At 38.8% G+C, this 18,133-nt stretch overlaps 1 protein-coding gene across 1 annotated transcript in view; it reads left to right on the forward strand.

Annotated features, from left to right (window-relative positions):
- The window catches only part of LOC139286188 (NT-3 growth factor receptor-like), a 219,478-nt gene extending 211,861 nt beyond the window's left edge, over positions 1–7,617 (forward strand). Inside the window, exons 17-18 of the mRNA XM_070906923.1 lie at positions 4,213–4,371; positions 7,432–7,617. Of these exons, the coding sequence (XP_070763024.1) occupies positions 4,213–4,371; positions 7,432–7,617 (345 nt within the window). The remainder of the gene's footprint in view (positions 1–4,212; positions 4,372–7,431) is intronic.
- Positions 7,618–18,133: the final 10,516 nt, after the last annotated feature.

The raw sequence follows: 18,133 nt of genomic DNA on the forward strand, positions 1-18,133 counted from the left end.
ACTTCTCAAACTGGTCTTGCAGCATAATCCACTTCTCTGGTGTCCATCTGTATGTTTAGTATGTTTAACCCACCCCCCCCCCAATATATGGCTTAATTTCCTTCTATCTAAATAACCTTCGGGCGCCCTCCTCCTTATTGTCCATTGGTCCGAAGAGCTCCTCTGTTTTGGCTTACTCATTGGCTAGCCTGATGCTGGACAACCTGTAAAAAAGTTGAGGAAACTGATTGAAAATTTAGCTTTTTTATTAAGCAATTTGTAGTTTTGGTTGGGCCCCTGCTGCTGATATAGATAGACTGGCCTGTAGCAATACCAAACTATTTGTAGCAATCCCTTATGTAGGTTTCAGATTCTCAACAGCAAAGCAATAAAAAACATGTTTTATGATAGCCTTCTGGATGTTGGTGTAGCTTTAAATTTCCAAACTTTTATGATGTAATACATAGAACTAACATATTAAGCATTCCTCAGTTCTATGGAGTTGCGAAGTGGGAAGAGCCATGCTGGGCCACCACTGGTTCTGATCAATTCACTTTCCTGGTTGAATCATCTGAACGAAAGATGAACAACTGTGTTAGAAAATATCTGAGTCCAAGAAGTCTTAAACATAAAAACGTAAGGTGATAAGTTAACTACGACTCCCAAGGTGCAATTTGGCAAGAAACATGTTACTGTTACTTGCAGCGCTGCTGAGGGCTAAAGATTACGCTGTTTAGAGACTGATTTTACAATCTGCACCTTAAATTAACTTACTTATCATGGCAACATGTTTTGTTCACAAATGAGGCGTTTTAAATTTACTACAACTCTGATTCACACCTCTGACTGGCTTCTTCTCCATAGCAACGGCAGCTGAAGGTCATGGGTAATGTAGTATGTAGACAGGTCCGCTGTTCCAAACTGACAGACAAATCCGGATATCTGTGACACAAAGTTGAAATAATTCAAACTGGTGGTCATAACATAAACCTATAGGATCATTTAACTGGGAGAGATCTGTGTTTTTGTATGTTAAAGCTGGACTGCAGAACTTTTTTCTGTATGCCTACAGGTTTTTCCGTAGCCCAGAGCATGTAGAGAGAGAGTTGCGTCAACTCCGTTCTCTAACTAATTACCAAAAATCGCAGTTCTGTTTCTGTGTGTTTACCATGGATGTATTATATTTACGCATTCTAGCTGCCCGCCAAGTACTTCCTGGAACTATCTGAAGTCTACATGAATTACATGATGATCAAGCATTTTGAACTTCCTTGATGCGACTCTGTCTCTCCATGGCTCTGCTGTAGCCTTGGCGGTAGCCCACTCCGTGGCCGCGGTTGCTCCCCCATTCAGCTCTGGCAAAGCAATCATTGCTGGGGCACCAGCGCAGGAATGTCACCAGACACTAGATTTAAAAACTTGCGAAATACAGACGTTCATTTATATGTGAAAGTCCTGCACTCCAGCTTTAAGTAACATTGAGGAGAATGTTTGAAACGGGAATACAGAACGGTGAAAAACACTTCCAGAACCAGCTAGTCGTGTTAGGTGTCGCAGTAAGCCATGACAGGGAGTCAGCATGCACAATACCAGAGCCCTAGAACTGGCTCACCTCAATAGGTTGCAGCCATCATTGATAACAATTTCACCTGTGCCATTCGTGCCTTGTTATGTTGTGCCATGAAAAAGGTCTATGGAAGAGCCCCTCCTGAACAGAGAGAGAAACTGTGTATTGAGCTATATTATAGTTAGAATATGGGGTTTGGAACATGGTGAGAGTATGGATCATCAGCAAGAAGTAATTTATGCTGTCAGAGAAGAAAACCTCTCACTATTGAAATCCATTATTGTCACCATGAGTCCAAGCTAATGAGTAAGTCCGTGACTCCAAGAGAGGAGGAGGAAGAAGAGGTGATGGGTAAAGCAGACAGGAGAGGTAGAGGAAGGATGGGAGGGGAGGAGTGCAGGGAGGATGATTTGTCAGCGGCACACTGGAGGTCATTCATTATGCGAGTCTTGATTAGGAGGCACGTATTTGACTAAATTAGTCAAGCTGCTTTATGATTTCACAGAAGTCAGAGAGCAGGCGAGAGTAAATGAATAATGATTCACTCGCTGTCTGATCTACATGCTGTCGTATAATAGAGAAGACATTCTGGGTTGTACGTCTTCTCACATCCTCACCATTAGTCAGTGTGATTAAAGGATAAATTCCACCCAATGACAGAATCCCAGAAAGTGACTGGGCCTGCTATATGTTAGAAGTCAGTATTAGATTTTTGTTGGATCATTATTATTATATGGAGTTTCATATTTACAAACTCATAATGAATGCATGCATGTGCTATGTGATTTGTGGCTACTAGCCAGGGGACAGCGATTTTCAAGCTTAACTGCTAATTCTTTCATTATATGCACTTTAAGATAATGTTAATTTTAACGTTAGCTGTTAGCTTGGTGGAGTGAGGTAATTAGTGCACAGACTTGGCATTTTGTTGATCATGATATAGCTTGACCATGACAGTCGTTGGCTAATGACACTTTCAAAAAGCTCCTGATCTCCTGACAGTGATTTCCTTTTACAAATGACAACTGATTTACATTGGCTAATATGTTTAGTAGTAAACACAGAGTCGTGTAGATGATTAACTTTTTGAAATTAACAAAATAATTTTTCTATTTTACAAATCTAAATGTTAAGTGACAACATTTTTTATGTGTGTTCACTACAATATCCACTCCTTCCAGCAAAAACATGGTTAAGGATTTTATTGTTATGTTTAGACAACTCAAAGCACTTGGTTGAGATCAGGAAAGATCATGCTCTTGCTTACATTTTTAAAGAGTAAACCAGGGGCCAAATGTGGAGGTTCACTAAGACTCCTTCTTATCAGATTAATAAAGCTGTGCATATGCATGGTTCTGTATTATAAATCTCAATGTAGAAAAACATGCTTTGTGCACTTGGATTTGATGCTGCTGATGTTGATGGATTGTTAAAACTTGTTCGATGAATGTACTTTTCAAATTATTGATGTGGTGAAGGAAACAGACACTGCAGCAAAACCATTGGTTAGAAACGTTAATGCTATTACTGTCGTGTTACGCAAGATTGGATGAAACCTGTAGCCACTTCATATACACCATATACCACCCATTCATAAACCTATATTCACTGTCATTCATAACTGACTGGACGTGGCCTGAATGAGTCAGAGCAGATATGATGAACACTGTGGGTGATATACATCATGTGCTATAATCAGAAGCAGCAGATGATCTCCAATACATCATATGGCGTCTGTCAGAGGAATTTGTCGTATCTCCAAAGGGAACTAGATATAGTAGTTGATGGTGGTCTGGTTTAATGTTGGAGAAGTCAACAGTGACTTGGTGCATGTGACACAACTTTTTCCGTATTTAACCAACATTATTTTCTTTTCCTAACCAAAGTGAGTCCTGAGTCCTAATCACATGTAGAACTCCTGCACTTTGCGTACACACCATGCACCCCAATCACCTACCTATGGGATGTCTTCAGGGTTGGACATCCTCCTAAACAGATTTGGGGACAGTATAACAGTATAACATTGTACTGCTTTTACCTTTGGTACTTAGACAGGTCAGGAATTACTTTGATGACTACAAGAGGTCTTTTTCAGGAAAATTTAAACACAAGTTTGAGCAAATGAACAATGCTGTGATTTCCGGTGAGGACAGTCTCCTAATGTTCCAAAGTATAAGGTGATAGACAAGAACCGTACTTATTTGCTTTTCTAGCTGCAGAGTAGAGTTGTTCACATTCACAAACACTAACTGAGGCACAGAGATCTAATGCTGATTTCATTTAAGACAGTTTTCCCTTTAAGACAGGAGTTGTTTGATTACATGGTTAAATCTAATTTGATTAAATACTACTGTATTTGATTCAAATCACCCAGAAAAAATATTATTTCATCATTATTTTTTATCTTCAAAAGGTCACCATTATATTCAAGGTCATATTTGGGCCAATACAAATAAGTGTACCGTAGAGTCGAATCAAAGCTGGGATTGTCAAGATTTAATATTTGGTTGTCACTTGCAAAGTGGCATTGTATGAGCGAGTGTAACTTTGACTTTCAGCGCTGGTTATATCATCTCCAAAAAGCAATCCTTTGAAAGATATTCATCATACACAGTTTCATGTTCATCTTTAAAACGTCTTTCTCCAATGTGTACGTGTGCGTTCAGGTGGGAGGTCACACCATGCTGCCTATCCGCTGGATGCCCCCAGAGAGCATCATGTACAGGAAGTTCACCACGGAGAGTGACGTGTGGAGCTTCGGAGTCATTCTGTGGGAGATCTTCACTTACGGCAAACAGCCATGGTTCCAGCTTGCCAATAATGAGGTTTGTTTTATCACAACAACCAATAGGAACTAGATTAAAGGAAAATTCCAGTTTATTAAAACTTGGGTCTTTTTTGTAGGGTTGGCCATCATTCATACCAGTTACCTGTTTGATGGTCTTGACCCTTTTTTTTAGGCTGATTCTGTTGCTTTTAGACCAAATGTGACTGCTTTTCATTCAAAAAAACTAAATAAATTAGATTAAACCAGAGGTAAATCTGAAAATTTGACAGTTTGGTGATGTTGGTGGCTAGTCAACAATTTCTTGGCTCAGAGCTCCTTTTAATTAACAAAACAGAGGATGGAAAAGCAACAAACTCAGCACCTGGTAATAATAGTTGAGTCAGTAGGTACTGATCAACAAGCCGAAATTTCTGCAAATTCATTACAGTCTGGCTGTGCTCTAGGGAAATAAAACAACAATTTTAGGTTGTCATTTCAAGCTAAAGTGAACTTTAGAATTGGAGTCATGGAGAAATCTCACGGAGATCAGCCTGACAAACATTTATTCTTTAGAGCATGAGGCATACACTCCTGTAGAATCAGATTTTTATGAGGTTTCTATCCTTTGCAAACATCATAGGTTCTGTTCTGATTCATGCACACCTTGGCTTCTGCTGTATTATTTGGAAATGTGAATGAGATCTCGGTGGATTCTGTTTTTGCATCTTGATGTACTAGTGCATCAGAGACCTTGAGAATTGGGTTGGCTTGTGTGTATGCAGAAAAACAGAAACAGAAATGCTCATTTCTCACCTGTACAGAAAAACTGAACAGCACAAAGCAACAAAATAACGCCGACATCTTGATGTTGTGTTGTGGGCCCAAGAATGAATCCCCTTCTTATTGGTCTGCCTCTATGTGTCTAAATCCACCTTTTTGTCAGCTGTATAGATTTCATGAGGGAAATCAGTGAAGATAAAAGCTTTTACCTGGATTCACCTCAGTGATTTCAGCAAAGAGTACATTTCTATGTCTTGTAGACTGCCCTCTGAAAAGGTGTGATATTGCAGCAGCTTTCATCCCTATTTTAACCCCAGAGAGTGAAGAAATGCTTTTATGAGACAGGACACGCATGATCTATTTTTTCAAAAGTAGACAGCGTGATTCTTCTCTTTCCATAAATTCTCAAATAAAAGCCAGTATTTAGATAATGATAATGATGACAAGGCCAGTCACAAGTAAAGATATTGGCCAGGGACAGAAAGAGTAAAGTAAAAGTAAAATTACTTATGTAAAAATGTACTTAGAAGAAAGTAAAAAGTAGGTGAGTCAGGACACTCACCACTCTGTCCACTGTCTCTCTTTTTGACAGAAATACTATTTTCATTCACTCAAGCTACTGTCAATGAAAATGAGCACTTCCTGCAGATGTTTCGGGTAAGGGAGGGATCGTGCCCTTGGAGCGGCTGGAAGGCTATAAACATGAAACATCCAGGACAGAAGTGTTGAGCTTCATTGACAGAAGCTTCACAGTGAATGAAATAATAATTTGTGAATGAATACAATATTTTCCATTGAACATAGAATTTCTTTGTATGTAGCACAAAGGGTCTACAGCTCGCATTTTGTTGCACAACCCTGTGTTGTATCATGATAAATAAATGAACCTTGAACCTCGAAAGTGCGGAGTATGACATGACTATATATATATAAAATATATATACCCCTCACCTACCAGAAGCTGTCCAAACTCAAATAATAGAAACATAATAAAGTGGATGAATAGCACAAAGCTACAGTTAACAGTGTATTTATTTGTTTGATTAAGCTTGATTACTTTGCAGGCGAGAGCTCTTCCTTTTTTTTGAGGAGAGATTATGTCACCAATGTCACCAAATATGTCATTCATAAGCTGCTGAGGACTAACGTCCCAGTGCTTTTAAGGTGGATGATAGAAAGTGGAGAGGAAGACGGCTTCTAATAGTGAGTGAGAGCCCCCCCATACGAACCCTACAAACCAGTTTAGTCATTAAAGGTAAAGGGAGAGGAAGACTAGCAATGCCTGCCACCAAAGACTCGGTAGAATGAGGGTGTAGTGTGAGATTCAAAACAGTGGACTATAAAAGGCACAGACATGTTAACAGTAGAAAATGCAGCACAGAAGGAAAAAATAGTAAGAACATGCGTCGAGTTGTAAGCTTTTAATGTCGATTTTTCCAGGTGAGAGTAGTAGTAGGACCCCCTGACTTAAAACTATATATACAGGTGTTGCCGAAAAAATTATTTCAAAAAAAGTAGGAGTAATGGGTAATACAGGAGAGACGCAGGAGATACAAAGGGCCTTCAGTGAAGCTCTCGAGCGGCAGTGCATATGGGAGTGATTCACCTAAAATCTTGTTTATAAAAGTGTGTTTTCAGAAAGGATTTAAAAGACGAAACTGATTTTGCTAGCCTAATTTCCTCAGGTGGGCCGTGGGTGCTCATTAAGTATACCTGAAGGCTGCACCTCATTAGGTGTGTATTTTATTTGCATAATTTTAAAGGCCTTTCCTTTTTCAGAAAAGAGAGTTTTGTATTAACATCAAATTCTGAGGTTTATTGGCCAGTAATTGGAAATGTCATACTACTAATCATCAATCATCATGTCATACTACTGACAGGAAAACATAAAAACATCAATTTCAGCTAGGATTGTTTTTACAAACAAAAATGTATGCCTTCAGACCATTTTGAAGATGAGGTAATGACATTTACTCATAGTGGCTTTGAGAATCAATTTCTAAACATATTTATGTATGCACTGGACAGATCTCGTAGCTGAAGTTTCAGCATGCCCTTGCCACTGGCTTAAGGAAAGGGGTATAGACGTGCTGCTTGAACATGCTCTTCCAAATATTCAGCAAAAGCAAAAAATGCAATGTTCTCTGTGGAGCAACTCAAAAGTCCATTGCATTGATTTTTTTTTACTTTGATGTGATTTAACTTGATTTTTATTAACTGAGTGATCCAACCATGCTGTTTGGCATTTGTAGATATGTACTAATTTTTGGTCATCTGGAGATATGTGCCAATTTTTGCTAATCTGACATATAACTGGTGTGTCTCTCTGTCTTCCCAGGTGATAGAGTGCATTACTCAGGGCAGGGTACTGGAGCGCCCAAGGCTCTGTCCCAAGGAAGTCTACGATATGATGCTGGGCTGCTGGCAGAGGGAGCCGCAACAGCGCCTCAACATTAAGGACATTCAGAAGATGCTGTTTACTCTGATGAAAGCCACACCGGTTTATCTGGACATACTGGGATAGAAATGGATACAGATGGAAAGGAATGGGATGTATTTTAGGTTGGACTAGATCATCACTGGAGTAGAAATGAGTTCACTACATCAGAAGGAAATGGATTGCCTTGGAGCAGAAGACTGGCCTGGACTCACAGCATGCCTGTGATGGAACCATGTGAATTGGAATTATGAATGGCAGTACCTTGCATCCAACTGCCTGACATAACAGGATTGAAATGAACGAACTAAAGTGGAGTGATGCGTGTTTAACTGGATTGGAATAAACTGGATTACATGACATTGTATCACATTATAATCAAGGGAAATGTCTTGGACCTTACCTAAATGGTTGGGCTTGGGCTTGTGTGGTCCAGTCTTGCTCCTTTTCGATTGAACTCATGACTAAAATTACTTTAGTATAAACTATGAATTGTGTCAAACTGGACTGAACTGGATGAACCTGATTGTACTGGTCTGGTATGGTTTAGTTTTCTTATCCTAATAATTTAGGTACCATCATTTCCTAGCCTATGCATCCTCATTTTACCCTGCTTAAATCAGTGCAGCTTTGGTTCTATCCAAGTCTCGATGAAGCCTGACCTAGCTTGGTGGAGTCTCACTCAGCTTGGCTAAATTTCCGATATCCTGTCCTAGATTATATTTTACATGTTTTGGACTTGCCATTATAAGTGTTTATGGTAAAAGTTCTGGACAATCGTCGTAATATCATCCTTATGACTCCCTACAGTTTTGAATACTATGTCTGTTGATTAAATCTGTTAGGGTTAAAATTCATAATAGCCTCCTTTTTGGGTGTGAAACAGTTGTCTGCTTCTGATAGAGTTCTTCATTCCAAAGTGATGATCATAATCTTTGATTGGTGGATCTTAGTAAAACCATGAAAAGAGGAACTGAACCGCTGCATGATTTCATTGTGGAACGTCTGGTGACATGACTTCTGAAACTAGCAGCATTCTTGTGGCTGCCGCCAGAATTCTCCTGATCAGAGACAGAGGCCAAAATGCTGACAAAGTAAACCACCTGATTCTAGACAACAATCAATAAAAAAATAACCAGGCAGGCTGGCATAACGTTAAGGGAATGCACTGTTCAAGTGACCATCTGTAGGACAGATTTCATTTTTTGACACTGTTCATTAAAACATTCAGGAAGTGGGTCATCAAGAAAGGACAGCTTGCATGAATCAAACATGTCATGTACAGCAGCCACTGTGTTCTTGAGTGCTAGTTCAAAGCCAGCACGCTTCACTGTTTTCATCTGCAAAGCTTTCATAGATACACCTTTTAGTCCTGGTCTCATGTTAGCCCACAGAGATGTTCACTTCAGCAAGAACCTGACCAGACCTTCCAATCCTAAGCCTCGAAGCGTCGCCTGAGTGACTGTCTGTCACCATAGAGATGGATCTAAGTGCCTCCTACATCTTTCTAAACACTGGGAACTCAAAAAATAGTCTTTCAAAATAAGAGCACTTTTACATTTTGTTTACCTGCTTAAAAATGTACACTAGCTGTAAACTTTCCTTGTTTTTCTTACAAACAAACCTACTCAGCACTCTATGTATTGCAAAAAAACCCTATCAAAAACAGGAATAAAATGATGAAAATTATACATAAAAAAACATTTACCCTTGGGGGGGAAAAATTAACAAAAAAAGAGCTTTTTTTGTACCCTTTGCAGCTTGACAAGAACATCAAACTACCCAAGGTGAAGTTACATTTTCTGTTTTTTAAAAAAAAAATACATATTCTATATATTTTTTATTTATTTTTCTTTTGAATGAAATAGTGGACCTCTGCCATGCTCCAAAGCCATTGGAATACTCTGCCACTGGCTAGGGAAAACTGATCACCATTAAAAGACAAACAATAGGCTGGGAGGTAGCCTTTAAGGATTACATAAAAAGAAGGCTTTTTGTGTAGTGTGATATACCTGGATCCATTCTGACGTCAGATCCCGGACATGATCGAGCAACAACAGCTTTACGTCAACAGAAAGTTGGAACTGAACGGTGGAGCTACCAGTCAATGAACAAAATTGTGTTACTTTTAGAAATAATGTATATACTGTAAATCTCTACGTCTTGAGATATGTTAACTTATTTCCTTTTCTCGAGTTTGATTATTTTTAGCTTCTTGATGTGTTTATGTATATGGTTCAGTGAAAGCCAATAGATCTTTTGATATACTTTCTTTCCAGTTGTAGTTACTGTTATTATTTAGTCATATAATGTCTTTTCAACATTTTGATAAGATAATCTACATTTAAATTATTTCTATTCATTGTACTTTTAGTTGATCATTTGATGGTAATGTATGAGTCAGGACAGTAGAGGAAAGATGTTATTGGCCCAGTTTTTTAGTAACCTGGTCAGTGTACTGTACTCTACTAGCATCATATCTTCTTAATCAATCTTAAAGGAACAGTTCAGCATTTTTTGGATTTACTTTTGTTTGTCATTTGCCAGATAAAACAATTGATATCAGTTTCATCTATGCGTGTCCACTAGGGGTGTGCATCTCTCCCTTAAAAAACGATCAGATTCATGTCTAGATGCATGGGCTACAATACAATTCAGGAACAATACATTTTAATACAGAACGATTCGGTGCAGTCTGATGCAGTTCTTGAACATTTGTTTAATGTAGGCATTCATTTTCCACATTACATTAATTAAAATAAGCCAGTTCTATAAAAGTAGCATTGCTTATCTTCAAATAGATACTTTATATTTTATGAAAGACCAGGGAATCCAAAGTACTTTTGATGCTCAAACAGACTGACAACAAATTCTGTAACAACAAGCAACGTTCAAAATGCGACTACTACTATGCGAGTACTTTTTTGAAATTGTCATCTCAAATGAGCATGGATTTTACAACAAGCTAACAAAATTTCCTAATATGTTGAACTGTTCCAAAATTAATACATGTTCTGTATCTTTTATTTGAACACAGTTTTGCCACCTGGTTTGCCATCTGAGCATCCAGATATCGGTCTCCATCCTTGCATAACTATTAGATTTGCTCATGCAGGTGATAGAGAATAATCCAATCTCCAATCTCACCAGGAATGACAAATCAGGGCATGCTCTAAAGGTTTGATATTCTGTCAAAGGCAAAACATTGGGTCAGTGAGCCCATAGCTCAGATTTTTCCGCTAGCATCATGAAACAATCAATAAAAATTGTGTCTGTTTTTACTCGGCAGCGCAAACCAACAATCAAAAGGCAGCACTCTGTCCATTTGCTTGACACACAAAACCCATGTTAAACTGTTGATGAGTCAACCTAACAACGAAATGACAAACCTTTGCTCAATTTGTGTCCTAAATGATAGCCATAACTGTACTGATGTGTCATCTGTCTACAGGTAAAGACAGGGCCACAGTTTTTCTGTCCCTCAGGGTGAAAAGACTAAGAAAGGTTTAGCATGGTCCGATAGCTGTGAGATATCTACATGTAAGCCACTGTCATACTATTCAGTGTACTGATATTTTATTGTCATGTATCTGATGTTGTTGTCTAAGAACTAGTTTCTCAAAAGCACCTTTGCGCTAAAATAATGAAACTTTAACCTGGCATTAAGGTTGTAATGGAAATGAATCAAGATTAAACAGATGCAAACACCTGTGCTGCCTGGGGAGGAAGTATGGATAAATCTGATTCCAGTGCTTTTCTAAATTCTGCTAACACCTGTGTGTGGCCCTGGGTTTTTACTAAATTATATGGCCATGTATAAATTACGACCACAATGCCAGGATAAATGCGGCCAAAGTTGTCTTACAGAGGTGCTTGTGTGAAACTTGGCCCAGTGTGAACTTTTCCAGCCTCTTTCTTTCTAAGCCCTTTCCAGAACTACTGTATGATACCATTACTAGTGTAATCATAATTGGCTGTCTTCTGATTTAACTGTAAACACATTAAACTGTTATATTCCACAAGTATGAATATTTATGAGGATGGAGTTTTAGCAGGCACAGGAAACTCCTGTAAGCTACAGTAGCTCTTTTATGTGCAACTCACGGCTTCATGTCATGTCACACTGCTGATAAAGTCGACGAGAATGTAAAAACACATCTGGTGGATCAGTACTTTGTGGCATATACAGACTATTGCATCTTTCTCTCACTGTGAATGTTTTTTTCTGAATGTCCTCCAGGAAGTCATGTTTTACCAATAAGGTCTACTCTGTGCTCGGGGGGGCCAACTTTATTAGAACCTTGCTCTGCGTGTTTATGCGTGCAGTACTCTCCATGGACATGGCTAAGTGGATGCACTGTTTGTGTTACAGAGCTCTAAGGACCTTGCATAATGGTAGTTCAGTGTGTGCTCACACCCTTGGGGTTGGCTGCACAAAGATTTGTCAGACATATTGTATGTTGACATATGTAATTTGACTGCTGGAGTGTTTTTGCAGTTCATATTTATTTACCCCAAACAGTACTGACTGTACAGACATTAACTGTAGGCTAGCTAGCCTTGGGTTATGATTGAATTTTTGATTTTTTCTGAATTTGGTGGGTTTGAAACATTGTAGTTTCACAAAAAAGTCCCAATTTAGTCAGAATATATAGTTACTGTACTTATACATATTACATAGTCGTACATCTTATTGTCAATAACTGGCCAGCTTAATGCCCCTGATGAACTAAGACTTCTTTCTGAAGTTAGACTATTTGTTAGATCAGTGCAACCAGTCCAATGGCGTATGCTTCAATCTGCCAACAGTGTGTTCTACAATGCACTAATATTCACCTGAGCACTTAATAACCTATAGCGCAAATGTCTTAGTATTAATAACAGTTTTATCCACTGACGCTCATACCATCTGTATAATCCACCTTGTTGCTAAGTTAACCCTGCTGCATCGTGTTCTCACTCCATACAACAAAGAATTGAGCACCAACAAACAGTGGACACATTAACATTAATGCCTATAAGGCCAAATTCAAGGCAGTAGCCATTCAGTCTTATTTTCTGTTGAAACTGTGTGTGAAGCGCTGATCCATGAGCATCACAAGAATTACAATTTATTGTGAGTTAAATGTATAACTATTGAACACAGGTGTTCATTGTATTGTGTCATCTGCTGTATATTTGCAGAATACCTTGTGATTAGCATCACAATGTGAATTCATCCTAATGTACACATATGGCTGCTGGAGGGAGTATGTAACAAGGATTTTCTGAAGTCTGAAACCTTTTCACGTTTCTTTTGCGACAGCCTTGATATGTACTTAAAATATTCTCCATGGGACTCTCACTTCAATATATCACTGGACTTATGTCCAATGCCAAAAAGACAAAACTTTGACACAGTACCCCATGGTGATCTTTCCTGTGTCAATGCAATAACGTAGCAGAGATACATTTGCAGAATATCCTAGAGTGGTTACCATGGAAATTCTCATTTTAGTTCTCCAAGACTCCAAGTGTTTCACATTAAAGCTGCATTAAGCAAGACTGCAATGTAAAATCCCAGCTGTGTTATCAGTCACAAAGTGAGGCTGCAACAGAGAGGAGTGTCTCGTCCTCAATCAGTTAGAACCCTTTCCTTTGTCAAATTCACGTTTACTGTCAATACTGTTTGGGGCAGAATATCTTCTCTGTAGACAAGAAGTGACAAATTAGAAGTTAAGAGCAAAATCTAATCTGAGAAACTCCACTCTTCAAAATCACCAATATCAGGGTCTGTCATTCCTGTGATATCCTTTGGTATTGTAAAAACCTATTGAGCCTCAGGGTTGGTAAACAAGACTTGCTAGATGCTGGTCAGTGACCTCACCTGACAGAATTTCTGAGTGCTAAAGTGGCCCTGTGCAGCTTTTCACAATGCTTAAGAAGTGTGGGCCTACTCTCACAGGACAGACTTAGAAAGGCCCGTCACACTGCTCTGCTTTCATTTTGAGAAGCCATAACATACCAAAGTGCTGGAAGCATCTTTTTAGTCAGTCAGTTAGCTAGCATAGCTGATGATTAGGAGGCTGAGTACATATCAGTGGGTCATCAGTGGGTCGACAGTGGTGTCCCAGTCTGAAGTCCCCCTAAAATGCACAGCATCATACTGGTTGATTCTCCAGGTCAAGATTTACATCCAGTGCCAACATTCAGGGCCAGTGCAAGAAGTAGGGTGCCCTTAGTGCGTCCATCCTTGTAGTGAGGCGGAAAGTCATGGTGTGGAGAGACGGGTGGTAGATCGATGTGTAGCATGCAGAATTTGTATCCCGTCACCTGTTATTAATGTTTGTTTGTTTTAACCGTATCCAAGATATTTTGCTAATGTTAACCAAAGCAGGTGTATTGATTGCCTAACCTCAACTATAACCATGAACTTTTCCCTAACCTTAACCACATCAAAGTTGCCATGTAATAAAAAAAATATATTGGCACTGAAAGTTGCAAAATGTTGGTATTGAAAGTAGGTAGGGTTAAAAGTCTGCTGATGAATTGGACTTTCTTTTGGCCAAATATGGCGGATAGAGTACCAAAATCTATAATGCACCAGTAAGTTGTTATGGTTTGATCTCTGTGAGACCAGAGGTGGGAACTGATGTTGACCCTAAGGTGAATCCTCTGTAGACCATATTGTCTGGGGAGGTTTAGCCAACTAGCCTTCAGGACTCTGAAGGACTTTAAATGAGGCAGCCAGGCCAGAAACAACCACCAAAAACCAGTTTTCTGATTGAGACCTTCAGACCTGACACTTTTTTTTTTGGCTGCTCAGGACACTTTCTAACGTGTGCAGGACACATTCTTTCTAAAAGCACTATAAGCATGCTGCGCTAGTACATGCAAGCTTCCTGGAGGACAAAATCAGCGCACAAAACACCTCAAACGCTCAAATATTCAAAACAGACTCGTCACGCTGCTAAATGTGTCCTGTATGATCACAGCCTTAAGCTTCCACTGAGTGAGTCTTTAGTACTTCTAATGGCATTAGAGGAAATGGTTGTTTTTTGTCTCTGTTGGCTCATGACATATTTATTTCCTTTTATTTCTTTTAGCATCATTGTTCTCTCTCTCTCTTTTTCCATGCTATTTATTCAATCTGACTTGCCCATGTACTCTTTCATCACCCCCCTCCCCTTCAAACGTTTTCCTGCATCATGTTTCCTATACAACGTATTTAAGCTGTTAAAACCATCATTACTCAATAATAAGTCAGTGTCTTTCTCTTCTGCTCTCTCTGGCTGTCCCTCTCTGTCTCTCTCTCACTCTTTCTGGGTAACGTGTTGTATATCTGTCTCCATACTATAATTTATACCTATGTATTAGAATAATTTGACAAATTATATAATGTCTTTTTAAAAAGCTGAGATGTGGTGAACTTTTAAGGTGGCTCTGTGTATGATTCTGACTCATTAAAAGTTGCTTCATCTTTGAATAGTTGTGTCCTTTTTCTTGTTCTCTGTGTTTTGTTCAACCAAAAGTTGAAGGAGTTATATAGAGAATGTATTCCTTACTGAATACAGACGCCCCGCTTCAACTTTTAATTTGATCTAACGATTATTGATGCATGCTTACACAAACATGCATTCAATTTCTCACTTTTACACTAGTAGATTCTAGCATCTAACAAGCTTAATTACTCCTTAATCATATTTGTCAGTAATTAGCACTTGATCACAGTGCTATTTAATAGTAGTTTTAAGTCACAATTGTGTCAGTTTGTCAATTCCACTTCAAATAACTACAATTCTATCAGAACACAATGTACACATTCTATCATACTGCTGTCCTGCAGAGAATGTGTGAAAGCTGAAAGGGTTCATGTGTCTGTTAAAATGTGAAACCATTCATTTGCTATGTCAACGTAAAAAAAAAAAATGAGTTCCGAGTATTGTTTCTTTTCACATTTGAAATTAGTTCATAGAGCTATCTTTACAGCCAAGCGCAGAATGAAATATCTCAACAACTCTTAGATGGATTGTCATTAAACTTTGTCAGTTCAGTTGTCTTGGGTGGATCAGACAGCTATCTGATCTCAAAAAAACTAAGTGCAAATGCATCCAAGAATCATACAGGACAGATTGAAATCTGATGGTTCAAACCACCTCTGGAGGAGGTTTGAGATTATTTTTACGCTGTTACACTATGAAAACAGCTATGCTGTTCATACTCTTGTAAAACATTTGATGACATTGAAAATGAAATTGAATAATGTTTTTATAAAGATACAGTAAAGGGCATACTATGTTTGCATATTACATTGTATGTTACTTTTTTATTACTTTTAGTTATTTGAACTTATGTAAAGTGTCTTTAAGTACCATGAAAAGCTCTCTATAAAAAAATGAGTTATTATTATATTTACAAGAACATTTTTAATAGAAACAAAAATAATATTAACAATTCAAGTTTATATCATTGTGTTACTTTTGACCCATCCATGTGTTACTTTCGTCCCCATTGACGGGGTCAAAAGTAACAATGCACAATTTCCATTCAAAGTCAAATTATACCAAAGTCATTCCACTTTGGTACAAAAAAGCACCTGGTATTAATAGAACACACATGTGAGTTGTTGATCACAACAAAAAATAGTTTCTGTCTGTAACAGAAACTAATTGTAGATACATTCGTCCTGGTTCTCCAATGCGTTTATTCCTTTTACTCCTCCCATAGTGTAACTATGTCAGTAAGCAGTACTTCTTGAATTGAATTTCTTAATACATCCATGGCCTGTCTCCTCTGTCCTTGTGATAACAGAAGTTAAAGTTACACTAAAATGACACTGAAATTAGCCGTTGTTCTGTTTCATTAAAGTAACAAGGAAAAAACGGCTCCAGCCATTTCTACACATACAATCAAATACAAGGCACATTGAGCTGCTGTAGCATTTGTCTGATCCCTGATCAGTTCAACCACTGAATGATCTGTGTGGTTGAGAGAGCATTGATCTGTGTGTGAGGGGGAGCAGCTTGAGTTCGAGCTGTGAAGACAATAAAACCCTTGTCCTGGTCGTGGTTCATAAATGCAATTTATTCACGTGTTTGTGTTTGCTTGTGGATAGTTGTTAGCTAACGCTAGCAAAACTGTTATTGTTGTAACTAAACTGCTGAAGTGCAGAAGTTATTTTTCCTTCCTTTTTGTCTCTTCCCAAACAGCTTCAGGTGCATTATCACCTTCTGGACTGGAGGAGGGTTGACCCTGATTTACATGACAAGTGGAAATGGGGCCATTGGAACACGAGTGTAGTTTTGCTGACCAATTAGCATCCAGGATTCCATTGCAAGAAATCAAATGGCGGCTTTCCATTTCACGTCATCCATTTTTACAGTCGCAAGTAAAATGGACAGAAAATGGACATTAGCAAATCACAGCAACCACTGATGGAGGTGGGGGAGTTTGTCAACCAGTGGTACCACAGCAGCTTGTCATACACCAATTCCCTTTGTTGGTTTAGCCAATATGGAATAAAAGTTTATGAACAAACGAAATATGCTGACGTTTGTTTTTTGTTCACAAATATGTCAGGTTAAGATTAGCCGTGAAGCCACTGAATGGGTTTGCACGCTGTCTAAGCTAACTTGGTTTTTAAAAAACAGTTCATTATATATATCTTATATTATATACTTATTATGCTATCTACAGAAGTCATCTTCTTCTGTGTGAAGACTTTAATGTAACTGTAAGTTTACCGGTCACCACCTCAGCTCAGGCGGGCAACAGGGCAGCAACATGGCACAGTGATTAGCACCATTGCATGGGAGGTGGAGCAGGTTGGGGTCATGTTGAAGTTTCCTTGAGCAATACACTGAACCCTAAAGCTGGATTTATGGCCGCTGTAGTGTCTCTGGCGCAAGGGTCCGTGTGCCCAAAATGGCATCATCGCGCCAGATACATTCTTCCTGAGCAATAACAAGCTCTAGTGCAGAGTGCATGTTTGTTTATGACAATATTCCACTCGTTTTTTACTTTACGGCCCCTGTGCAATCTCAAAACTCACGCGACATCTACGGCGGCCTGCTCACGCAAGCATAAACATGGCTTAAGTTGCTCCTGATGGAGGCCAGCACCTTGCATGGCAGCTCGCTCGCCATCGGTGTGTGTGAATGGGTGAATAAGACCTGATCTGTAAAGCGCTTTGGGAGCCATGACGGATGAAAAGCGCTGTATAAGTGATTTACCATTACCATTCGTTAGCTAACTTTAGTGTAACATTAATGTTAATAGATAGCACTGGATTTTGTAACTTAGCTGTTTACAAACATAATGTTTAGTATCAATACTGTAAAAAATATGACCGTTATTTGTAGGTGGTAATAGTCGATTGTTTAAAACTTTGAATCGCTATTAAATTGTGAAAATGAGGTTGACTTATTTGGATCTTTCTACAGTAGGAACTGTGTTTCCTTCAGGTTGGGGTGACTGTAATGTTATTTGAATTTGTATACCCATGCTTGTGCTTGTAGTGGAAGTTGACTTCCAAAAGTCACAAAGCCATGGGGGACGATGAAAGGATGTCTCGCCTTAAGAGATTTGCTGCCTTTGGTGTCTGTCCCTCTGATGCTGGAAACTG

This window comes from Enoplosus armatus, chromosome 6 (assembly GCF_043641665.1).
Source record: "Enoplosus armatus isolate fEnoArm2 chromosome 6, fEnoArm2.hap1, whole genome shotgun sequence".
In the NCBI taxonomy this organism is placed as follows: domain Eukaryota; kingdom Metazoa; phylum Chordata; class Actinopteri; order Centrarchiformes; family Enoplosidae; genus Enoplosus; species Enoplosus armatus.